The following is a 24699-nucleotide window of genomic DNA, read 5'->3' as shown; positions in this document are numbered from 1 at the left end:
GGCTTTTATCCCATGGCAAAAAGTATAGTGAGGGCAGTAAGACCCTTGGAGATGTCCTACAAAGTGCTTTTCTTCTATTAGTTCTCTTCTGCGCTCAACTGGTCAGAACTTGCTGTCAGCCCGTTCTCCTAAGTCAGCTTGGCTTTTTTCCTGGGTGGTATCTTCCATTTCCTTTATTTTGTGTCTTCTTTCTTGCTTTGCTCTGGTTTTGATGGGCTATATCCTCTATCGTTTTGAAGAAGGAAGCAGTTGTTTGGGTTGGCCGATTAGCTTTTGAGTGAGTCTCAATCAGTGATTGGAGGCAGGATTCCTTTGCCAGTTGTTTACTTCTGCGGGAGCTGGCAGAGAAGTAAGTTTCTGTTGGCATAATACTCTGTTTCCTTGTGATGCTCCTTGGTGTGAATCTGTTTTCATTGTTCAAACCTGGGCCCACCAAGCCATCTCTCCAGCTCCAGAAATCTTAATATTTGGTGATTGGTTCTTTCCTTTGAGAGTGCCTAGGCAGCCATCAAACCCTGTTGTTTTCTTTCTATGCTTTTGTTTACTTATTGCAGATTTCCTTATCTTTCATTTTTGCTCTTTCCATTTTTTTTGTCACTTCCAGCATCAGGTTTTCAATTTCTAAGAGCTCTCTTTAGTTCTCAAAATGTTTGTTTTTTATAGGAACCTATTTTTCTTTATTTATTCATTTGAGGAGGGGAGGGAAGAAGGGGTGTACAGATGGAGAGAGAGAGAATGGGCATGCCAGGGCCTCCAGCCACTGCAAGCAAATTCCAGACACATGCACCACAATTTCCTTGTGATGCTCCTTGAGGTGAGTTTTTCCATTGTTCAACCTAGAAGCTCTTTAAGTCTAGGAAATCTTTTTCTTTTTAAATACTTACTTATTTATTAGCAAGCTGAGAGGTGGGGAGGAGAGAGAGAGAATGATAATGAGAATGAATAGGTACACCAGTGCCTCTTGCCATTGTAAGCAAACTGCAGATGCACGTGCCACCATGGGCTTACATGGGTCTTGGGGAATTGAACCTGGGTCCTATGGCTTTGCAGGCAAATGCCTTAGCAGCTTAGCTATCTCTCCAGCCCAGAACCTATTTTTATTTCATGGGTTCAACCTCTTTCTGAGAATGTTGGTGAGTTTTGTTTTTCTTCAAAAATCTTTTTAACTGATTTTATTATTTTCTAAAATATTTGTTATTTGTGTGGGGGTGGGTTATGGGCATGCCAGGCTCCCTTGCCACTACAAATGAATGCCAGATGTATGTGCCACTTTGTACATATTGCTTTATGTGGGTGTTAAAGAATTGAATCTGGGCCAGCAGTTTTAACTGATGAGCCATGTCACTAGTCCCAAGGTCTTTTTGTTGTTTTGCTTTCTCTGAATACTCTTTACTTCTAAGCAGCTTTTTGTTTGTTTTAATTTGTTCTTTTTAAATATTTATTTATTTGAGAGAGAGAGGGAGAAGGAGAAAGAGGCAGAGAGGAAGAGAAGGAGTAAAGGAGGGAGGGAGGGAGAGAATGGATGCATCAGGGCCTCTAGCCACTGCACATGAACTCCAGATGCATGTGCCACCTTGTGCATCTGGCTTATGTGGGTACTACAGAATTGAACCTGGGTCATTAGGCTTCACAGGCAAATATCTTAATCTCTAAGCCACCTCTCCAACCCTTTTTTTTTTTTTTCCCAGCGTGGGATCTCGCTCTAACCCAGGCTGACCTGGAATTCACTATGTTGTCTCAGGGTGGGCTTGAACTCAGTGATCCACCTACTTCTGCCTTCTGAGTGCTGGGATTAAAGGTGTGCGCCACCATGCCTGGCTTCCCCCCCCCCCTTTTTAATCTCTAAGGCTATAATCTCTGCAATAAGGATTTGATAGTTCATATGTGTTGGATTAGAAGACCAAAATGGCTCTGCTTCAGTAGTGGGACTTACTGACTTGGAGCTGAGCTGGTAGGCACCTGGGGGACATAGCAGTACCTAAGGTCTTGTTCTCCTTGATCTGGTCAGACCTTTAGTGTATCTTCCTGTCTCCAAGCTAGTGAGGATCTGGCTGCCACTGAGGGAAGAGGGTAGGTATGGAGGGCTTGGTGATTTTAGCGTTCAGAACCCATCCTCATGTAACTCCCTTGCCTACATCTTCAACTCTTCTGGAATGCCTCGTCCAGAGGTGTCTTGGAACAGTGTCTAGTTTTTGTCTAGTCTGGTTTTACCCTCCTTAAGAGGACCTCCCTTCCAGTGAGTAATCCAGATTGATAATGAGTGAAGAGCCGTTGCCTGGGAGTGTGGAATTCAGTGCTTCAACAGATTCCACCCTAGCTGCCTTATTGTTTCTTCCTTATTGACTTGTCACTTACCTCAAGTTCAGAAGTTCTGGATGCTGTGAGTTCTTTGTCATGTAAGGAGTACAGTATGCATCAGCCGACAGGTTGCTTTGGAGCACTTGTGGTTAGGACTTTGCTTTCTTGTATTGGATGTCATTTACTACTTGCCATTGAAGGGTCTGTCTAGGACTAAAGAACTCTTGAAATTGAAATAATACCCCAGAGCTGGAGAGATGGTTTAGCAATTAAGGCACATGCATGCAAAGCCTAAGGATCCAGGTTCGATTCTCCGCATCCCACATAATCCAGATGCACATGGAGACACCTGTGTCTGGAGTTCATTTGCAGTGGCTGGAAGCCCTGGTGTGCCCATTCTCACTTACTCATTCTCTCTCTCTCTTTTTCTCTCTCCCCCCTTCTCTCTGTCTGTAATAAATAAATGAAAATAAAATTTTAAAAAAGGAAGAAAGAAAATACCTCAGGAATGGAGAGATGGCTTAATGGTTTAGGCACTTGCCTGCAAAGCCTAAGGACCTGTGTTCAACTCTTTAGGTCCCATGTAAGCCAGACAGACAGTGACACAAGCACACAAGGTTGCACATGTGCACAAGAGGATGCACACATCTGGAGTTCAGTTGGAGTGGCTAAGGCCCTAGTGTTCCAATTCTCCTTCCCCATTTCTCTCTCTCTCATTAAAAAAAAAGGCCAGGGCTGGGGAGATGGCTTTACAGTTAAGCGCTTGCCTGTGAAGCCAAAGGACCCTGGTCCGAAGCTTAATTCCCCAGGACCCACGTTAGCCAGATGCACAAGGGGTTGCGCACGTCTAGAGTTTGTTTGCAGTGGCTAAAGGCCCTGGCGCTCCCATTCTCTCTCTGTCTGCCTCTTTCTCTCTCTGTTGTTCTGAAACAAATAAGTAAAAATTAAAAAATTATATTTAAAAAAAGACCAGTCTGTTGGGCTTGCTTTAAAAAAAAAGAAAAGATATTCCAGGGGCTGGAGAGATGGTTTAACAGTTATTTGCCTGAAAAGCCTAAGGACTCAGGTTCAATTCCCCAGTGCCCACATATGCCAGATGCACAGAGATGCATGTGTCTAGAGTTTGTTTGCAATGGCTAGAGGCCCTGGCGTGTTCATTCTCTCTCTCTCTTTCAAAATAAAATAAACAGATACAATACTAATCCTTAAAAAATGATACCCCACATAAAGATTTCAACTAAAGAATTAGAGGGTAAGGGCTGGAGAGATGGCTTAGCAGTTAAGGAACTTGCCTGCAAAGCCTAAGGACCTAGGTTCAACTTCCCAGTACCCATGTAAGCCAGATGCACAAGGTGACCCATGCATCTGGAGTTTGCAATGGCTAGAGCCCATTCTCTACACCCCCCAGCCCATAGGTAAATAAATATAAATAAAATATATTTTTTAAAAAAGAAAGAGGATAAAATCGAGACTAGTGGGGCCAGAGAGATGGCTTAGCAGTTAAAGGCTTTTGTTGCAAAGCCTGATGACTCAGGTTCAGTTCCCCTGTACCCATGTAAAACCACATGCACAAAGTAGTACTTGTGTCTGGAGTTTGTTCACAGTGGAAAGAGGCCCAACATCCCTGTCTTTCCCTCCCTCCTGCCCTTTCTGTGCTTGAAATAATTAATAAATAAAAAGATTGACACTGTCTCTGGAAGCTGAACCAAAGGGTAGAGAGGTAATACAAGAAGAGATTTAGAATGGTTATTGAAAGAAATCTAACAGCTTACTTTAAGTTTTAAAAAGAGGGCTGGAGGGGTGGTGTAGTGGTTAAGGTGCTTGCCTGCAAAGCCAAAGGACTCAGGTGCAATTTCCCAGGGCCCATGTAAGCCAGATGCACCAGGTGGCGCATGCATCTGGCCCTGGTGCACCATTCCTTTCTGTCTCATAAATAAACAAGTAAAAATATTTTTTAAAAGTTGTAAAAAGAACAGCTGGGTGTGGTGGTGCATGCCTTTAATCCCAGCACTTGGGAGGCAAAGGTAGAAGGATTGCCATGAGTTCAAGGCCACCCTAGATGACAGAGTAATTCCAGGTCAACCTGGACCAGAGTGAGACCCTACCTCGAAAAACAAAACAAAACAAAATAAAACAAAGTTGAAAAAGAGTAAAGTTTGGTAGAAGAAGTGGTAAATGAAAGGGTAGTACAGAAACATCTCCTGGAGTTGAAGGCCATGAGCTTCTAGGTTTAAGGATTTACCCTAGTGCATGGCTCAGTCAGTACAAAAGAATGCCACTAAGTCTCAACATTATGAGATTTCAAAACATTAGAGGAAAAAAAAAACGTTTCAGGGAAATAAAAAAACAAACAAGCATGTAAATGTTTTATGTACTTTTGGAAGGAAAAATACCAAATGATATGCAGTTATTAAGACTGTAGTTCCCAGTTTCAGAGATGTAGTATATGGAAGTAAATGGCTAGATGGGCATGGAGGGCTGACCTGTACTCAGGAGGTGGAGATGGGATCCCCAGGACAAGCTGGCGAACTAAACTAGCTTGAGCACTCTGGGCTCAAGCAAGAGAGACATTGCTGCAGTACATAAAGTGAAGAGTGGTTGAGGAAGACATCTGACACCCACCTGTGCCCCCCCCCCACAATGTTCCCATACACATACACATTACATGCAGCCCATACACACATTAAAAAATACATACATGTAAGTAAAATAGCCATGTGTGGTGGCATACACCTGTAATTCCAGCACTTGGGAAGTGGAAACAGGAGGATCAGGAGTTCAAGGCCAGCCCAAGCTACATAGTGAGTTTGAGACCAGACTGGATTAAATGAGGTTTTAAAAAATTCATTTAAGAATCATGGAAGGGCTGGAGAGGTTGCTCAGCAATTATGGCATTTACCTGCAAAGTCCAATGGCCCTAGTTTGATTCCCCAGTGCTCATGTAAAGCCATATGTAGAAAGTTGTACATGTGTCTGGAGTTCATTTGCAGTGACAAGAGGTTGTGGCATGCCCATTTTCTATTGTCTGTCTTCTCTCCTCTCCTCTCCCTCCCTCTGCTTGCAAATAAAAGAATATAAATACTTACAAAAATGAATAAAGAGCCAGAAGTGGTGGTGCACACCTTTAATCCCAGCACTTGAGAGGCAAGATGTAGGAGGATCACCATGAGTTCAAGGCCACCCCTGAGACTACATAGTGAATTCCAGACAGAGTGAAACCTTGCCTCAGGGAAAAAGAAGAAGAAAAGAATCAAGAAGATATGGTTCATATATTACTTTAATTAAAGCATTTAGCCAGGCGTGGTGGCATATTCCTTTAATCTCAACACCCAGGAGGCTGAGGTAGGAGGGTTGCTGTGAGTTTGAGGCCAGTCTGGCACTACAGAGTGAGTGCTTGGTCAGCCTGGGCTGGAGTGAAACCCTGCCTCAAAAAGTCGAAATAAATACATTTAACTGGGTGCTTTCTTACCATGTATTAGGTCCAGTTCAGTCTCTAGCACCGCAAAAATAAAACATATGTTTCTCTTCTTTATTATGATTCTCATTTCCTTCTCTACAATCAGTCTTCTTATATGTACATATGGATCTCTCCTCACTTAATCCTTTTCTTGACATGCTGAGGGCAAGGAAGGAGGATCTCCCTATACACAGCCAAAATCTGAGGAGCAAGTACTATGAGAGCTTGCCACTCAAGGACACTACTTGTTTTCTCCCCGGCTCTGCACACCCTTTTGTGTATTTAGCACATTTCAAACATGTAGGAATGAGCCAGCATCCCATTAACTTGTGTGGATCATGGGTCATGTGTTTTGTTTGATGAGCCCATAAAACACCCATAGTACTGCTGCAGTCTGTGTGACAATGTTGACAGCAAGGCTGGTGTCATAAACAAAAGTTGGGCAGGTGTTCATGTGTGGCATTTTCTACTGATTATTAGGGCCTTGTGAATACTTAACAAATACAGAAGTTGTCAAAGAAAAAAGGAAGAAAATAAACACCCCTCCTCCTTTTTCCCTTCTTTTCTTCCTTTCCCTCTCCTCTCTCTCCTGTCCCATTCCTTTTTCCCTAGTTCCCATGTAAAGCCAGATGCACAAGATGGTGCATGCTTCTGGAGTTTGTTTGCAGTGGCTGGAGTCCCTGGTGTGCCCATTCTCTCTATCTGCCATGCTTCCCCTCCCCCACCCAAATAAATAAATAAGAATTCTGAGGCACTGGTTGGAGATTTTAAGTCAGCCCCAGCCTCCTGACATTGTCATTTGTACCTGATCTTTTGTTACCTTTGTTCCAGAGGAGAATCCCCTGACAGCTGCCTGCATTTGTTATATGGCCTGGTCTTTGTTGGTGAAGTTGTTCTTTCAGATTAGTTTCTGTTAACTTGATACAGCTGTCTTAACCAGGAGAGGTATAGGTTTCTAAGATGGATGGCCAGGTCTTCATGTTCCTTCTGTACTGGCTGGCATTGAGTTGGTCTCTTGTACATGAATTGATGTGAGTGAATGCATTGTTGTTGTTTGCTTCTCTTGACTTCCATTGCCTTTTCCAGGTGGAAGAGATTAGAAACCCACGATGTTGTAATAGAGTGTGCCAAAATCTCTCTGGACCCTACAGAAGCCTCATATGAAGATGGCTATTCTGTGTCTCACCAGCTCTCCGCCCGCTTCCCTCATCGTCCAGCTGATATCACCACCAGCCCTTATGTTGACACACAGAATAGCTATGGTAAAAAGTAACTTTGGTACTTATCTGTTTTGTAACTTTGTCTCTGGAAACATTGCTTATCTTTGTTAACTTTTAAAGTTCTTTTCCTAGAGGAAAGCTTACTGTACTTACTAGGAACTTTGCTCCAACTGTTTTGTTTCATTTTTCGTGTGTGTGCATGTGTAATATGTGTGTGTATGTGTGTGTGATGTGTGCACATGTATGTGTGGGCATGTGTCGTTGCGGTACTCCATTCATTTGTCAGCTACAGCTGGAGTGGAATATTGATGTCCCACTCTATTGCTCTTCTGCCTGTTCTTGTTTGAGCCAGAGTCATCTTACTGTTCTTGGTGCTTGCTGGTTTTCCCCCCAATGAGCTTTTGACAGTTTCCAGGTCTCCGCTGTCCTGCAGGACTGGGTCTACAGGCACGTGTGGCCCGTGGCCATGGACAGCTGCTTGTATGGGTTCTGTGGATCCACATTTGACTCCTCAGGCCTCATGCTTGTGCAGGAAGCACACCTGACTGCTGAACCATCTCTCCAGCCCATCCCCATGTATTTTAAATTGGAGTTTGCCTCCATTTTCTTCAAATTAGTTTATCCTCCAAGTTTCTGGTACTTGATCTAATAGTACAGTCATGGATTGGATTACCCACTGTGTAGTGAGACCACAAATGTATCTTCAGCAATAACAAACTAAGGGTTCAGGTACTTGATAGCTGAGCTCTACATCATGAAGGGATCTCAGTTTTATAGGCACTTCCCATGTGGCCCACTGGGCTGTAGCACTGACCATTTCAGTGAAATTAGATTCGTTCAAGGCTGGATTCATCCCAGTCTCTCGGCTTTAGCTGTAGGCTGTACCACTCAAGCTGTCATGCATTGTGCACCTTTTCACATGATCCCGGGCTTAGCAGATGTCAGACTAACTTGAACTTTAACTCCCAAAGAGCATTGTATGTCTCAGCTTTAAAGGCACTTGCTTGTAAAGTTTCAGGTTTGATTCCCCAGCAGCACCCATGCCAGATGCACAAAGTGGTGTATAACATCTCTCTCTCTCAAATAAGTAAATGAATATTTTTTTTAAAAAAAGAATCTTTAATCTGGGTATGGTGGTTTGCTCCTACAATCCCTTCATTTGAGAGGCTGAAGTAGGAGGATAAATGTGAACTGAAAGCCAGTCTGAGATTACAGAGTGAGTTCCAGGTTAACCTGGCCTAGAGTGAGACCCTGTCTGAAGACCCAAACAACAATCAATCTTTGATTATCTTGCTTATATGGGTACTGGAGAATAGAACCTGGGCTGGCAGACTTAGCAAGCATATGCCTTTAGCTGCTGAGCCACACCTCCCCAGCTCAAAAAACAATCTTTAAATATTGTTCCTTTGTCCCCAGGGATGTCTAGAAGCCCTCCAAGGTCTAGAGGATTGCCACATTTTATCAGAATAATCTGAAACCTCCACACTCACCCTGTGTTCTCTTTTGTTTCAGGGAGCACTACTTCTGCCCCTTACTCCGCATCTCGGTTGATGTTGTTCAGTACACCCGGGCAGCTACCTCAGAATCTGAGTTCCCCGTCAACACGGCTGTTGACTGAGCCGCTACAAGTATGGAGTCCCACTATGTACCTGTCTCTTCTCTGCCTCCTGGTGAAGCTCACCATTTGGGTCAGGATTTAGTATATCATTGGGAAAATTTCAGTGTTTCAGGAGGCCCCTTTAATGACCCTTGATATGAGCAAATAGAGCCTCTATTACCCCTTGGGCCTCTCAGAGTCCAGGCATTGAAAATACAAGATTTAAAGCTTTAACAAGCTGCCTCTTTGCAGTGGCAAAGGCCAAATTTAAGCTGAACATTGGGTGGAAGTCTTGTTCAGGATGCAGCACTCACTGGCTGTTACTGATGTACTTTATTACTTTGTAGGCTACTCTTTGGAGCCCATCTATGATTTGTGGTATGACCACTCCTCCAACGTCTCCTGGAAATGTCCCTCCTGATTTGTTGCACCCATACAGTAAAGTCTTTGGTACAGCTGGTATGTAGATCCTAGTCAAATTGGATTGACTGGTTTGGGTTAGCCTTCTGTGATAGGAGGTACTCTTAGGTCTCATAGTGAGTTTAGGGGGCAGCCATTTGGCAGTAATAACCATTGTTTTGAAACTTAATGTTAAGTTTCCAAGTTGTTCTGCATGAAAAGTGTATGTTGTGGGGAGGTGGAGGGAGATAGATGTAGATCCCTAAGAATTTTACAATAAGCAAGTTTATTTGTAGTAATAGTTATGCTGAGAAAAAATTGGCAGTATTTCTGTTAGTTGGGCTCAGTGATCATTTATGTTTTATCCTTGTCTCTGAGCAGGTGGAAAAGGAACTCCTCTGGGAACCCCAGCCACCTCTCCTCCTCCAGTCCCACTCTGTCATCCAGACGACTGTGTGCACAATTCAGTCTCCCAGGCCATAGCCACACCCCCCAGGAAGGTATGTGCCAGCTCACTTGCTGTCCCTCTGCCAAGCAGTGACTCAGTGAAATCTCACTCTGTAAAGCTTAATTGTGCCAAATGTAACTTAGACCCCAAATGGGATGGGATGGACTCAGAATAGTTGAAAATAGGCTAATCAGCAGTTTCCAAGATGTGATCTACTAACCCTAGGTTTCCAGGAGCCTTCCTGGTTTATTAGGTGAAGCCAGCTTTCCTGTCATCACTAGTTACTGGATGTTCTTCCTTTGGCCCTGTCATTCCTACTGATTTTACAGGACAGGGGTAGGTAAAATAGTGGCATGAGTTGAGGCAGGGACCAGGCTATCCCAGCAGTCATTGTATTTTGCCTCAGCATGTTCTTTAAATTTCATAACAAGATAGAGAGATGGCTTGGCAGCTAAGCACTTGCCTGTGAAGCCTAAGGACCCCGGTTCGAGGCTCCATTCTCCAGGACCCATGTTAGCCAGATGCACAAGGGGGCACACGCATCTGGAGTTCGTTTGCAGTGGCTGAAAGCCCTGGCGTGCCCATTTCTCTCTCTCTCTCTCTGTCTCTGTCTGTCACTCTCGCTCTCTATCTGCCTCTTTCTCTCTGTTACTCTCAAACAAGTAAATAAATAAAATGAACAAACAAACAAAAGAATGGGGAAGGGGAGAAACATTTTAAACTAAGCAGTAGACATAATTAATTTTTATTAAATCTGGGCCCTTGAGGATATATATGTTTAAGTCTTTGTTGCAAAATAGGAAATATAGTCAACCATGGTGGCACATGTCTAATTCCACCATTTGGGAGACTGAGGGCAGGAAGATTGTGCATTTGAGACCAGCCTAGGCTATATAATGAGACCCCATCTCAAGAAACAGAAAGACACAAGACATGCACAAGGCACGTTTACTGCCCGTTATTCAAAAGGCTAGTATAGACTTCTGTGTAGTTACTTGGGTTGGAGCTGAACTAGCTGCTGCTTATGGCACACCAGCTTTATTTGAAAGCACAGGTAACTGACAAATGATTCAGACTTGGATATTTGGCAGGAATTTTCTTTTCCTATATTTTTAATTTTTATTTTTTTGAGATAGGGTCTCAGGTAGCCTCAAACTCACTTTAATGGAGGCTGGCCTTGAACTCATAATACTCCTGTCTCCATCTCCCATGTGCTAGGATTACCTACTTGTGCCATCACATCCAATTTATATAGTGTTGGGGATAGAACCCATGGCCTTGTACTGAGTTGAGTTCTATCCCCAGACCCGTTCTTTGTCTTTTCATTTAACTTTTCTAGGTATCATATGAAATAAGGAGTTTCAATATGACTTGTGTTTTGTTTTTTCAAGGTAGGTCCTTGCTCTAGCCCAAGCTGACCTGGAATTCACAATGTAGTCTCAGGCTGACTTCAAACTCATATCGACTTTTGTTATAGTCAGGTTTGCATTGCTGCCAGAAAACACTTGACCAAGAGCAGCTTGTGGGGAAAAAAAAGGTTTATTTTGGCTTATAGACTTGAGGGGAAGCTCCATGATGGCAGGGAAAAACAATGGGAGGGTGGATATCACCTCCTGACCAACATCAGGTGCAAACAGCAGCCAGAGAGTGCCAAACACTGGCAAGGGGAAACTGGCTATCATACCCATAAGCCCAACCCCAATAATACTCTGCCTCCAGGAGGTGTTAATTCCTAAATTTCTATCAGCTGGGGACCTAGCATTCAGAACACCTAAGCTTATGGGGGACACCTGAATCAAACCCCTCAACTTTCCTATCTCAACCTCCTGAGTGCTGGGATTCAAGGTGTGTACCACCATGCCTGGCTCAATATGACTTTTTCATACTATCTTTCATTGTACTTTGCTTATATTTGCTGCCCACCTTTATGGCAGACAATTTCTTGAGCATCAAACCCAGTCTGTCATGTCAAGATAACTGGTAGTATGTATAGTCAGTCATCAAATTCAACATTGAAATGAAAGTTAGGCATTAAAAAACAAATGAATCTGCCACTATGAGCATAAGTGTGTCCCTGAGACCTTTATGACCAGATTGAAAATCCTGGAAATGCTGTGCATGGTGGTACACACCTTGAATCCCAGCACTTTGGAGGCAGAGGTAGGAGGATCACTGAATTTGAGGCCAGCCTGGAACTACAGACTAGGGTGAGACCTTACCTTGAAAGACGAAGCAAACAAGCAAAAATCTTGAGAAAACTTTAATAATTTTTGATTTAAAAAGATTTTTTATTTATTATTTGAGAGACGGGGAGGGAGAGAGAATGAGCTCACCAGAACCTCTAGCCACTGCAAATGAACTCCAGACATATAGTCCACCTTGTGCATCTGTCTGATGTGGGTACTGGGGAATCAAACCTGGGTCCTTAGGGTTCACAGGCAGGTACCTTAATAAACACTAATCTAGCTCTCTAGCCCTAATTTATTTATTTATTTTTGTGTAATGAATTGCTGGAAAATTTGGAACTAAACTGTTGAACCTTAGCCGGGCGTGGTGGCGCATGCCTTTAATCCCAGCAGTCAGGAGGCAGTGGTAGGAGGATTGCCATGAGTTCAAGGCCACCCTGAGATGGCAGAGTTAATTCCAGGCCAGCCTGTACCAGTGTGAGACCCTACCTCGAAAAACTAAAAACAAAAACCAAACAAACTGTTGAACCAGCGTTTTCTAAGTTTCCAATGTTTGATGCTACCAAATCATGCACCACTGAAAAGTGCATTCAAAAATAAGCTAGGACTGGGAGATGGTTTAGTGGATCAGGCGCTTGTTGCACAAGTGTGAGTACCTGAGTCCAAATCTCCAGAACCCGCATAAAAAGCCTGTACTGTAGCAGGTGTCTGCCTAGAAGGAAGGTGGAGACAGGAGAATCATCCCCGAACATTATGGGGCAGCTATCCTGGTTAACGAAGTGGTAGACAAAAGACCCTCTGTCAATGTGGAAAGCTAGGACTGATGCTCAGAAGTCCTCTGATCTCTACATGTGTGCTGTGGGGTGCGCGTGCCCATACTCACCAGCAGTCACACACGTACATACATAGCATACACACATAGGTAGAAGTTGAATAACCAGTTTTAACACAGTATGAAAAATGAATACTGTGACTATTAAGAAACTGCCACTTGTCAGCTTCCAGTGTAGTATCAAGGATGCATATCCACAGTACATGAAAAGTCTCTTAGTATATGTTTACTTTTTGCTGCTACATGTCTGTGATGCCCCAGATTTTCTGCATATACTTCAGCCAAAGTAATACACAGCAACAGATTGAATGTAGAAGCAGAAAAGAGAGTTCAACTGTTTTTTTTTATTAAAACAGATATTAAAGAGATTGCAAAAATGTGACAGTACTCAGTACATTTATTGTTGTGTTCCCATAAGAATGTTACATAAACATGTCATAGATTTTATTTTTGAGGCAGGGTCTCTTCTCTAGTCCAGGCTGGCCTCAAACTCATGACTATCCTACCTCAGCCTCCTGAGTGCTGGGACTAAAGGCATGCAACACCACACTTGGGCTTGATTTTGTTACTTTTAAAGTTAATTTTCTTTAATTTCTATTTTAATGTCTAATACAGTAAATTGGAGGATTTACCAACGTAAATAGAAGCTCTTGGAATTTTTACTTTTTAAAAGACTATAAAGGGATTCTGGAATCATCTTAAACTCCTTTACTGCATACTACAAAATGTCCAGCCTTCCTGACTATGTGATGTAAATGGTGTTTCTCTTTCAGGAAGAGAGAACAGATTTGGCAAGGCCATGCCTGCACAGACAACACCATCTTCCAAATGACAGAGGATTAGGTAAGCTTTCTGCTTGTCTCTGAATGGGGTACCACAGAACACGACTCCTAGAGATCTGAACCATGTGGTAAATTCCAAAGTCAACATAATGTCAAAAAAGCTTTTCTGCCATTGCTCCAAAGTATCACTGTTTACATCTGGTCAAGCCATGTAGTTTTATCTGTTCTCAGGGAGTAAGCCCTGAGAATTTTACCTCCTGTGGGGTTGGTTTTAGTACCTTCAATTAGATGACTTTGTAGCAGCTCCAGGATAGAGTACTTCCCAGCTTTCTGCTCATCAGGAAGAGTTGTTATAGACATGCTGTGTTACAGGAGGGCAGCTGTGCACTTTGAGGGAGTCATGGACTTCTTTGACTTGAGTTGTCTCTGTTTCTCTTCAGAAGAGCTACCTGGAAACAAAGGTTCCGTTACTCTCAGTGATCTCCCAGGGTTTTTAGGTGATCTGGCCTCTGAGGAAGACAGTATTGAAAAAGATAAGGAAGAAGGTAATATATGTGGGGTTGCTGTGAGATGATGAAAATGATCCTGGTTCTGTCACAGAACAGGGTCCACAGTCCGCATTCATAGGATTGTTGTTTTTTTTGTTTTGTTTTGTTTTTTCCTTGAGGTAAAAGGTGGATGTTTGTTTTTAGGCAAAGGAGTGCCACTGTTTACTCCTTTATGGGTGGCACTGCTACTTGGCAACACAGCCCTGAGCAGACTTGCCTGGCTAAATATTTACCAAGGCTTCTTCCCTTGTTTCCCCACATTCCAGCTGCAATCTCTAAAGAGCTTTCAGAGATCACCACCTCAGAGGCAGATCCTGTGGTTCCTCGAGGGGGCTTTGACTCTCCTTTCTACCGGGACAGTCTCCCAGGTTCTCAGCGGAAGACACATTCAGCAACCTCTGGGACTCAGGGCTCCAGTGTGAACCCTGAGCCTTTGCACTCCTCTCTGGACAAGCGTGGTCCTGACACACCAAAGCAAGCCTTTACTCCCATAGACCCACCCTCTGGCGGTGCTGATGCCAGCTCTGCTGGTGACAGGGACCGCCAGACTTCTCTGGAGACCAGTATCCTCACACCCAGCCCTTGCAAAATTCCACTTCAGAGGGGAGTGGGCTTTGGAAGTGGGCAGCCTCCCCCATACGATCATCTCTTTGAGGTGGCCTTGCCAAAGACTGCCCGTCACTTTGTCAGCAAGAAGACGCAGGAACTGTTAAAGAAAGTGAAAGGAAGCCCTGAGGAAGACTATGTGCCCTCTACCTCCCCCATGGAAGTACTGGACAGGCTGATACAGCAGGGAGCAGATGCACACAGCAAGGAACTTAGCAAGTAAGACCCACATGCCCTTGCCTTTGTGTTTACCTGGCCCAGGTTTTAGAAAGCATGGGAAGTTTTGAGGTGGGAGCAGGAATCACAACTCCTTCATGGACCAGAGAGAGCTGGTTCTCTTCTGTTTTGTCTGTGTTGCTTTCCCATGTACAGAGCATAGGCTGTGCTTGGATGATCTCTTATGTGGCTTCCATGTTAACTTGAGTCTTAAGTACAGCTCATTTATGCTGCTGTTCTGTGAAGCCACTCAAATGTTTCCACATTTATCATGTACCACCACAACTGGCATTTATAGTATCTCAAAGAATCAAGACTCGTTTAAGATTTCCTTCTCTTGGGCTGGAGAGATGGCTTCGTAGTTGAGGCACTTGCCTGTGAGAAGCCTAAGGACCCAGGTTTGACTCCCTAGGACCCGTGTACACAAAGTGTAACACAAGTGCACAAGGTCATGCATGTGTACAAGGTGGCGCATGCACCTGGAGTTTGATTGCAGTGGCTAGAGGCCCTGGCATGCCAGTTCTCTTTCTGTGTGTCTTTCACGCACATGCATATAGAGACACTGTTTTCAGCCCTCTTTAAATTTTTTTACTTATTTTATTTATTTGAGAGAGAGACAGGAGAAGAGAACTGGACCTTCAGCCATTGCAAACAAACTCCAGATGCATGTGCCATCCTGTGCACCTGGCTTACATGGGTCCTGGGGAATCAAGCCTGTCTACTTTGGCTTTTTATTACCCTACTTAGAGGATTCCAGGAAATAGTTAAGGGATTTAGCTGGGCATGGTGGCGCATGTCTTTAACCTGAGCACTTAGGTTGCAGAAGTAGGAGGATGCTGTGATTTCCAGGCCACCCTGAGACTACATAGCAAATTCCAGGTCAGCCTGGGCTAGAGCGAAACCCTACCTCGAAAAACAAAAACAGCAACAACAAAAATACAAAAAGGGCTGGAGAGATGGCTTAACGGTTAAGGCAATTACCTGCAAAATCAAAGGATCCAGGTTCAATTCCCCAGTTCCTACGTAAGGCAGATGCACAAGGTGGTACATGCATCTGGAGGCCCTGGCATGGCCTTTTCTCTCTCTCTAATAAATAGATATAATTTTTTTTAAAGTGCAGAAAAAAAAAGTTAATGGCATTTACCTGGCCAGAGTTTGAATCCTCTGCCACACTTCTTAAGAAATGTTAGCTTTGTTTGTTTGTTTATTTTTTTTTTGGCTGTTTTGGCTTTTTTGTTTGTTTCCAAGATTTTTTTTTAATGTTTTTTTCAAGGTAGAGTCTCACTGTAGCTCAGGCTGACCTGGAATTCACTATGTAGTTCTCCCTAGTTCTGGGATTAAAGGCCCACCTGTTTCCAGTTTTTTTTTTTTTTTTGGTTTTTCGAGGTAGGGTCTCACTCTGGCTCAGGCTGACCTGGAATTCACTATGTAGTCTCAGGGTGGCCTCGAACTCTCGGCGATCCTCCTACCTCTGCTTCCCGAGTGCTGGGATTAAAGGCGTACGCCACCACGCCCGGCCTTGTTTCCAGTTTTTTTGAGGCAGGGTCTCACTTTAACCCAGGCTGACCTAGATCTCACCCTGTAATTCCAGGCTGTCCTCAGACTCACAGCGATCCTCCTACCTGTGTTCCCCAAGTGCCTGTATTAAAAGTGTGTACCACCATACCCAACATGAAAAATGTTAGTGCTTTAATATTTTATTTTTATTTATTTATTTGACAGAGAAAGGGAGAGAGAGAGAATGAATGGGCATGCCAGGGCCCCCAGCCATTGCAAATGAACTGCAGATGTTTGCACCCCTTGTGCAGCTGGCTAATGTGGGTCCTGGGGAATCAAACCTGGGTCCTTTGGCTTTGTAGGCAAATGCCTTAACCGCTAAGCCATCCCTCCAGCCCATGTTAGTGGGGTTTTTTGTTGTTGTTGTTGTTGTTCATTTTTATTTACTTATTTGAGAGTGACAGAGAGAGAGAGAGGGAAAGAGGCAGATAGAAAGAATGGGCATGCCAGGGCTTCCAGACACTGCAAATAAACTCAAGACGCATGCACCCCCTTGTGCATCTGGCTAACATGGGTCCTGGGGAATTGAGCCTTGAACCAGGGTCTTTGGGCTTCACAGGCCATCTCTCCAGCCCAGTGTTTTTTTAAAATATTTTTTGAGGTGAGAGAATGGGCACACCAGGGTCTCTAGCCACTACAAACGAACTCCAGATGTATGTGCCCCCTTGTATATCTGGCTTACATAGGTCCTGGGGAACTGAACTTGGGTCCTTTGGCTCTGCAGGCAAGTGCCTTAACTGCTAAGTCATTTCTCTAGCCCCTTTTAAAAATTGTTTTAATGTTTTATTTATTTGAGAGAGAGAGAGAGAGAGGCAGATAGAGAGAATGGGCACACCAGGGCCCCTAGCCACTGCATGTGTACTACAGACGCATGTGCCTCCTTGTGCATCTGGCTTTACGTGGATTCTGGGGAATCAAACCTGGGTCCTTTACATTAACCAGTAAGCCATCTCTCAAGCCCAAAATGTTAGTTTTTTGTTAAATTATTTTATTTTATTTTTATTTGGTAGAGAAAGAGAGACAGAGAATGGGTGCACCGGGGCCTCCAACCACTGCAGATGAACTCCAGACACATGTGCCCCCTTGTGCTTCTGGCTAATGTGGGTCCTAGGGAATTGAACATGGGTCCTTTGGCTTTGCAAGCAAACACCTTAACCGTTAAGCCATCCCTCCAGCCCCCAAAATGTTAGTTTTTAATTGTCTTCTCCCATCCTCATGGGTTTTTGAGAGAGTCTCACTGTGTAGCTCAGGCTACCCTGGAGCTCATGATCTTTTTGCCTTAGCCTTCCTTGGCTAATTGAGTTTTTCTCTTTTATGTGCATTCTAAGGTAGAATTGATAGGAATTGTAGTATTTAACAATTCATCTTTCTAAATGAAATTTGGTATAAAAGGCTCTGATAAATGGCCTGTTTCATCATAAACAAGGGAGAGAATAGCTTCTTCAGAGAGTGCTACCCCTTTTGTGTATGGAGAGGACTGGGAGCAGCTCCCTGTTTTCTTCCACTCAAGGTTATTGGCATAGGCTACTCACTGAGCAAGAGCTCAGTGGTAGGGCTTCTCCTGTGGACACTTGGTCATGTGCAGGGGGGTGCCTGCCTGTTCTGCTCTCTAAGACACTCCACTTTCAGCTCCATGTGGACATGAAACTTGGAATTTTCTTGGGCTGCTGCAGAATCTGACCACAAGGACATTGTCTAATCTTGCTGCACTTAAGTCCAGATTCATGTTTTCTGGATGAGATTGGTAACTTCATTATTTTAAAAATTTCTTCTTAGGTTGTCCTTACCCAGCAAGTCTGTTGACTGGACCCACTTTGGAGGTAAAGTTGTTACATTTGTACCACATCCAGCTCCACTTACTCCTTTTCTGTCTTTGAAGGAGGTGCCCTTAAGCATATTCTCTTGGCTCACACTACTGCCAGCTTATCTGCTTGGCAAGAGAATCCCAAGTTGCAAGTCAGCAATTCCTATTTTTGAAAAGCAGCAGTCTGAACTTGGGAATAGAAATGGAAAGGTGCAGAGTTCTTGCCAGGCTTCCCTAGAAAAGTCCTAAGTGACAGGAGTGCACTGTGGAGTGTTCTGAGGAAGAGCGAGCTCATCAGTGAGAGAGCAGTGGCAGGGAAGAGGGAGTCTGTAATACAGCTTTGTTGGATCCAAGAACCCTCCACTTGTTCCACCTCCTAACAGTGACTGGTGCTGGCTACCAGATGGTCACTGACAGGTCAATTTAAAAACAACTTTTTGGTATGTGTTGTATATGTGGTGTGCATCCATATATGTGGGGGGGGGGGGCACACCTGTGTCCCGTTCATGTGGGAGTTAGAGTTGGACATCATATATCTCTGTTAGTTTACACTTTATTTATGGAGGCAGGGTCTCTCACTTAAATCCAAAGTATGCTAATTTGTCTAATATAGCTAGCCAGTTTGCCCTGGGAATCCTGTCTCTGCCTTTCTAGTGTTGGGATTTCAAGGTGGGCCACCACACACCTGACATTTATGTGGGTTCCGGGGATCTGAACTCTGGTCCTCATGCTGTGTGGACTGAACCATGTCCCTAGCCTTCCATTTGTTTTTGAAAGTATGCTTCTTAAGCTAAGTCACATGGAAGGAGCTTGATGATACCTTTCTGCCACCTTCCCTCTGCTTTAAAATCAGGCTCTCCTCCCTCAGATGAGATCCGCACCCTCCGGGACCAGTTGCTTCTACTGCACAACCAGTTACTCTATGAGCGTTTTAAGAGGCAGCAGCACGCTCTCCGCAACAGACGGCTCCTGCGCAAGGTGATCAGAGCCGCAGCCCTGGAAGAACACAATGCTGCTATGGTGAGCAGGCGAGGGCTTCCTGTTCTTCTCTTCAGTCAGCATGGTAGCTTGGGAGAGCAGCTCCCAAGTTGAGGTTAAAGCTGTCAGTCCCATCCCCACTCACTGGGATGGCGGAGCAGGCCATTTAGTCTGTCAAGTTCTGGTGTATGGATGGCAGCTGGATCTCAGAATTCCCTCAGTCCTCAGGAACTGAGGGCAAGTGGTTTTTATGTCTGCTTATAATTGGCTATGATGATCAGAGGGCCAACGGAGTTCATTTTTCTTAATGTGAAACCACCTGTGTCATGGTTTAGAATTGAGGTGTATGCTGTCATGGTAGAAAGCCAATCAGACCGGTGCTTGACTATTGGCTCCTCTAGTCTTTATCTTCAAAAAGGAAGTAGGGGGCTGGAGAGATGGCTCAATGGCTAAGGAACTTGCCTGCAAAGCCTAACCACCTGGGTTTGATTTCCCAGTACCCACATAAAGCCAGATACACAAAGGGGTGCATGCATTTGGAGTTCATTTGCAGTGAGTAGAAGCTTTGGCACACTCATTCTCTATCTGCCTCACTTCTCACACATAAATAAGTAAAATATATCTTTTAAAAAGGAACTAGGCCTTTTGAAGCCTTCTTACACATTCAAAAATAAAAACAATGACAGATCTGCTTTTTAAATTATGATGGTTAAGGGCTGGAGAGATGGCTTAGTGGTTAAGGTGCTTGTCTACAAAGCCAAAGGACCTAGGGTGAATTCCCCAGGATCCACATAAATTAGATTCACAAGGTGGCACACACATCTGGAGTTCGTTTGCAGCACCTGGAGGTCCTGCTGTTCCCACTCATTATCTCTCTCATTTTAAATAAATAAAAAATATGATGGCTAAATCATGCTAGCAAAATCTTGCTGTGTCCAGCATACTGTATGCATGGGAAAAGTTCAACATTTTTTAAAAAGTTTTTTTTTTTTTAATTTTGAGAGAGAAAGAGACAGAGTGGGCTTGCCAGGGCCTCTAAACACTGCAAATGAACTGCAGACTTAACCTTGTGCATCTGGCTTTTGTGGGTACTGGGGAATCAAACCTGGGTCCTTAGGCTTCGTAGGCAATTGCCTTAACCACTAAACCATCTCTCCAGTCCAAGTTTAGCATCTCAATGACCATAAGGAGTACCCTGTATTTAAGGTCTACTACAGGATTAATGATTAGAACTTTTGAAAGCATCAGAATCTAATTGATCCCCAAGAAAAGTTCTTTAAGTAACTTAAAGTCCATTTGGGAAACCTTGACCTGAGGCATGTAGGTAAGCATTTGACTCGGTGTTGTTACAGTTCCAGGCTAGTGCATGACTTGTGAAATGTTTGCAATGTCTGCTAAGCTTGAGTGTGTTGCTGTCCACATTGGATGGCAGCTAAATGACAGCATTTTGGGTCTTTGCTAGAAAGATCAGTTGAAGTTACAAGAGAAGGATATCCAGATGTGGAAGGTGAGTCTGCAGAAAGAACAAGCCAGATATAGTCAGCTTCAGGAGCAGCGTGACACCATGGTGACCCAACTGCATAGCCAGATCAAACAGCTGCAACATGACCGAGAAGAATTCTACAACCAGAGCCAGGAATTGCAGGTATCAGCTACAGTACCAGACAGCAAATGAAAGCAGGAAAACAACCTGCGGGGGTGGGAGGGGCATGACCAGAAGTGTTGCTTAAATTTTGCCTTGTTTAGCTTAACTGAGATGAATATTTTGCTCTGAAATGGCAGTTAAATTTCTTGTCATCTTACTGGGGACAGACTTCCAACTTCTTTTTTTTTGGTTCTTCAAGGTAGGGTTTCACTCTGGCTCAGGCTGACCTGGAATTCAGTCTCAAGGTGGCCTCGAACTCTCAGCGATCCTCCTACCTCTGCCTCCCTAGTGCTGGAATTAAAGGCGTGCGCCACCACACCCGGTGACTTCCAACTTCTTGATAGCTCTGTTAGTGTCCCAGCACTCTGGGCCAAAATAAACACTTGGCCAGTTCCTCTCAGTACATCTGAACAACTCAATGAGTGTTGATGTTCTGATGATGCAGTGACCTTTTAAACTTCAGTTTTTAATAACCAACATTTTAAGGCCACGTGATCCTGATGATACCACCCAGTGTTTACCCTTGGAATTGTAATGGGTATTAGAGGTTCAGGAAAGTCCTTAAACTCCAAACCCTAGGTTCATGTCTAATTTTAATTAAAGGGTTGAGCAAAATAAAATTGAGAAGATAATTATTCAATTGTTACATTCATTTAGGTAAGTACAGAACCAAGGAAAGACACTCACATGGCTTGAGAGCCCATGTGGAAAGTAAGGGCTAGTGGGGTTCTCATCTCTGTTTGGCCCAGCTGGCCCGAGGGAAGAGAAACTCACCAGAAGCTGGAGGTTCAGGAGGGGACAGGCAGCCCAGAGAGATTACCCTCCCCTCACAAATATATTTTTAACCTTATGATGGTGGGTCCTATCTTCTGGCGCAGATGAGTCAGGTGGACAGCTGGTTGGTTTGGGCTAGAGGCTGTCTCAGAAAGATGCCAGTCATGACGACAAGTTTTAGGGTCTAAGGTTGACTAACCACTATGTTAGGATCAGATTTAATCCTAGAGAGATTTGCCTCTGAGGAGAGGCCCAGGTTGTTTGTGAAAGAACAGACCTAGGTCTCCTTTAGGCAAGAGGCCTTTTTACTTTTATGGCACTCTTAACTGCCTAACAAAGCTACCTGGCCCCCCTCCCCAGAATCAGCATAAAACATATCTGCACATGTTGTCATGTTACTTTTTTATCACAGCAGTCAGCAAAAGTCCAGCTTTGCCAAGGTGTAGCTTCGTCCACAGGTGGATAGCACCCTCCACTACTGAGCTGTGGACCGCCTCCAACTAAGTGGGAGTTCACATGATGTCCTGCAGATGTCACTGTGCCTCCCTCAAATGTGTAAAACTCAGGAGCATCCATGTGCAGTGCTGCCTAACCACAGGCAGGTCTCTTTGGCACACAGTTTGGGAACTGTAGACCTAAGGTCTGTTTTTTGTTGTTTGTTTGATTTGACTTGGTTTTCTTCTCTTACTGTTAAATAGGAAGGGACTCAGAAATGAGCCATAACTTTAAAAAGTTAAATGTTGATGGTGTAAGAATAGGAGAACAGTTGAGATACAGGGCGTTCCCAGTTCTGTGTGGGCATAGCCAGGAAGGCCTGTGGGTGCTGTCAGGACTTCACAGCCATGCATCTTTGGGTAGACAAAGCTGGAGGACTGCAGGAGCATGATTACGGAGCTGCGGCTGGAGCTGAAGAAGGCCAACAACAAGGTGTGTCACACCGAGCTGCTGCTCAGTCAGGTCTCTCAAAAGGTAAGACAAGAAACCATCTGCAGACCAAAGAGATAGTCACGTGTCTATGCTGAGGCCCTGGCAGGAAGGGATTCCACCTATCCTCCAGCTTCAAGGGAATGTTAGGCACTATCTGGAGATACCATGCTACTGGCAGTGAGCGGGAGGGGGCTGCAGGAATTGCCTGATACTTCAGTGCACCAGTAGCAGCTAGGCCTGGGCCATGCATGTCCTGTGGAGCCCTGCTTCCATATGCTGCTTATGTAAGTGTAGAAAGATGAAGGGTTGGAGCTGTGATTCTCCCTCTCTGGGATTCAAGTGAACTTTATGTGTCACTTGCTTGAGAACAGGTAAAGTTCTTGAGACCTCATCCATGATTGTCCATTTGTCCTCTTGGGCAGTTAGTCCCATTGAAGTGCACTTGTGTCATTTCCCTGTGCACAGCCTAATTCTGCAGTACATTACTGTCAATTTCTGTTGTCCTTGGGTGCCTTCTTCCCTATCAACCATGTGTTAGGGGTTGGAAACAATGGGTGTAGTTTTTCTGCCCTTAATTGAACTCCAAGCCTGGTACCTGAATCCCTGTTCATTGTATTTGCTAGTTTCCTATGCCGAATGTTCACTTTGCTTGTTTGTGTGTCTTGCTTAGCTCTCAAATAGTGAGTCTGTCCAGCAGCAGATGGAGTTCTTGAACAGGCAGCTGCTGGTGCTTGGGGAGGTCAATGAGCTGTATTTGGAACAGCTGCAGAACAAGCATTCAGACACCACCAAGGTATGCAGCCCCAGGGCACCAGGAGTTGGAAAATCTCTGTGTACCCAGGCAGTGTACAGAGCAGCTTCAGGAATTGCTTTTCCAGAGATGGAGCAACCATGTTCACCCACTCTTCCTCCAGGTCCAGCCTCCATGGTAGTGCGTGCATGCCCTCTTGTTGAATGGCTTTGGGGTGGAGTTGGGTGTCAGTGAAAGCACCTGATGGTGACTATTGCACAGTAAGAGTGAAGGGTTTCCCTCTTTTCTTTAAGCCCCTTCAGAGGGGGGAAGGAGGATGGGAGCCAACTCTAACATGTCTTCCAAGACTGAGGGTGTGTCCAGGTATCCACTAGTGCACATGCCAGTTTTGCTTCCTTTTTCATGTTGAGTGTGGCTTCTGCTGATGGTCGTTTAGTCCTGGCAGCAAGGCCAGCCCCAGAATGCTCACACATTCATGAGTGCTTTGCCAATGGTGTCAAACAGCTGTTTCATGGCACTTTACAGATAGCCTCAGGTAATGTGAGTGATGAAGGAGTTGGGAATAGAATTTTAATAGTAAATACTCAAATGCTGCCTGTCACTAGCTCTCTCCATCACACACAAGCCTTTAGGATTTCTGGGCTTACACTTTGTAGAGTACCTTTTTTGGCCAAATGGAGTTATCTTAGAATTAGGGATACATAATTTGCATAGCATACTTGCTTATTTCTCGGCTCCTCTCAGCCTTGGAATCACACTCCCCCTGCAAGATGTTGAATATGGAACTTTCTCTAGAATCCAACTGTCACTTATTTTAGAAGCAGAATGGCTTTGGGAGAAGAAAGCCACAGAAATAAGAACACCCCGCCACCCCAAAAGAGCTCACTGAAACACGTTTTTGAGGCCTCCAGAGAGAAGTGGGGTTCTTTGTGGGCTTCTGCTAGCACCCTTGGACTCAGACTAGAGCAGCTATGTGCCCTCTTTGGGACCTGATCACAGTTGAGAATGGGCGAGGATACTACCTTAGATTAGTAAGAATACCTTCCATTATAAAGCACAGGACAAAACAAACCAAAGAGGCTTAAATAGGAATTTAATTGTTGCATTTTACAAGAAATCCTGAGGCAGGTGAATTTCAAGTTGACTAAGTTGGTAATTTGGGAATAGTGCAGGGAACCAAGATCTTCTGTGCTCGACTTGTCCATGGATATGGAGGGCTGTGAGCCTTGGTCTCCAGCTTGCCATGCTCATGTGCCAGGTGCAAGATAACCCCTGGTACACATGTTCCAGCCAGCCAGACATCATGGAGGAGAGTATCTCAAAGCTGTCCTTCAGTGAAGAAACTTTTCCCAAAAATACTTTGTACATGTCCCATTTTCCTTGTTGCTGGCTTTGCTGATTAATTACTAGCCTGCCAGGGCCTAGGACAGGCCAGGATACGTCTCTAGCCAGGAGCTGGGGCTGTTCTTAGGCCAGCGGGGTCAGGCTGACTGGATGACTGAAAGCTCATGGAACTTCCTGTTTGTTTGCTTGGTCTTTAAAAAATACATTTTTTGTTTGTTTGTTTGTTTGCAAGCAGAGAAGGAGAATGTGCACGCCAGGGCTTCTAGCCCCTGCAAATGAACTCCAGATGCATGTGGCACCCTATGCATCTGGCCTTATGTGGGTACTGGG

The 24699-nt window shown here is 44.4% G+C and overlaps 1 protein-coding gene across 10 annotated transcripts in view; it reads left to right on the top strand.

Moving 5' to 3' along the window:
• The window catches only part of Tsc1 (TSC complex subunit 1), a 70663-nt gene that overhangs the window by 38094 nt on the left and 7870 nt on the right, over positions 1 to 24699 (top strand). For 9 of the 10 annotated variants that reach the window (XM_045146091.1, XM_045146096.1, XM_004654040.2 and 6 more), the window contains 12 exons: positions 6842 to 7017; positions 8488 to 8603; positions 8920 to 9031; positions 9353 to 9471; positions 13211 to 13280; positions 13660 to 13764; positions 14034 to 14592; positions 17923 to 17966; positions 18804 to 18970; positions 20391 to 20573; positions 22206 to 22316; positions 22945 to 23067. In XM_045146091.1, coding sequence (XP_045002026.1) covers positions 6842 to 7017; positions 8488 to 8603; positions 8920 to 9031; positions 9353 to 9471; positions 13211 to 13280; positions 13660 to 13764; positions 14034 to 14592; positions 17923 to 17966; positions 18804 to 18970; positions 20391 to 20573; positions 22206 to 22316; positions 22945 to 23067 — 1885 coding nt within the window. The remainder of the gene's footprint in view (positions 1 to 6841; positions 7018 to 8487; positions 8604 to 8919; positions 9032 to 9352; positions 9472 to 13210; positions 13281 to 13659; positions 13765 to 14033; positions 14593 to 17922; positions 17967 to 18803; positions 18971 to 20390; positions 20574 to 22205; positions 22317 to 22944; positions 23068 to 24699) is intronic. The other variant, XM_012947837.2, reaches the window with a different exon arrangement.

The sequence above is a fragment of the Jaculus jaculus genome, chromosome 1 (genome assembly GCF_020740685.1).
Source record: "Jaculus jaculus isolate mJacJac1 chromosome 1, mJacJac1.mat.Y.cur, whole genome shotgun sequence".
Taxonomy (NCBI): Eukaryota; Metazoa; Chordata; class Mammalia; order Rodentia; family Dipodidae; genus Jaculus; species Jaculus jaculus.
Note: the sequence above shows the minus strand (reverse complement) of the source record. Positions and strands in the feature narration are given on the sequence as shown.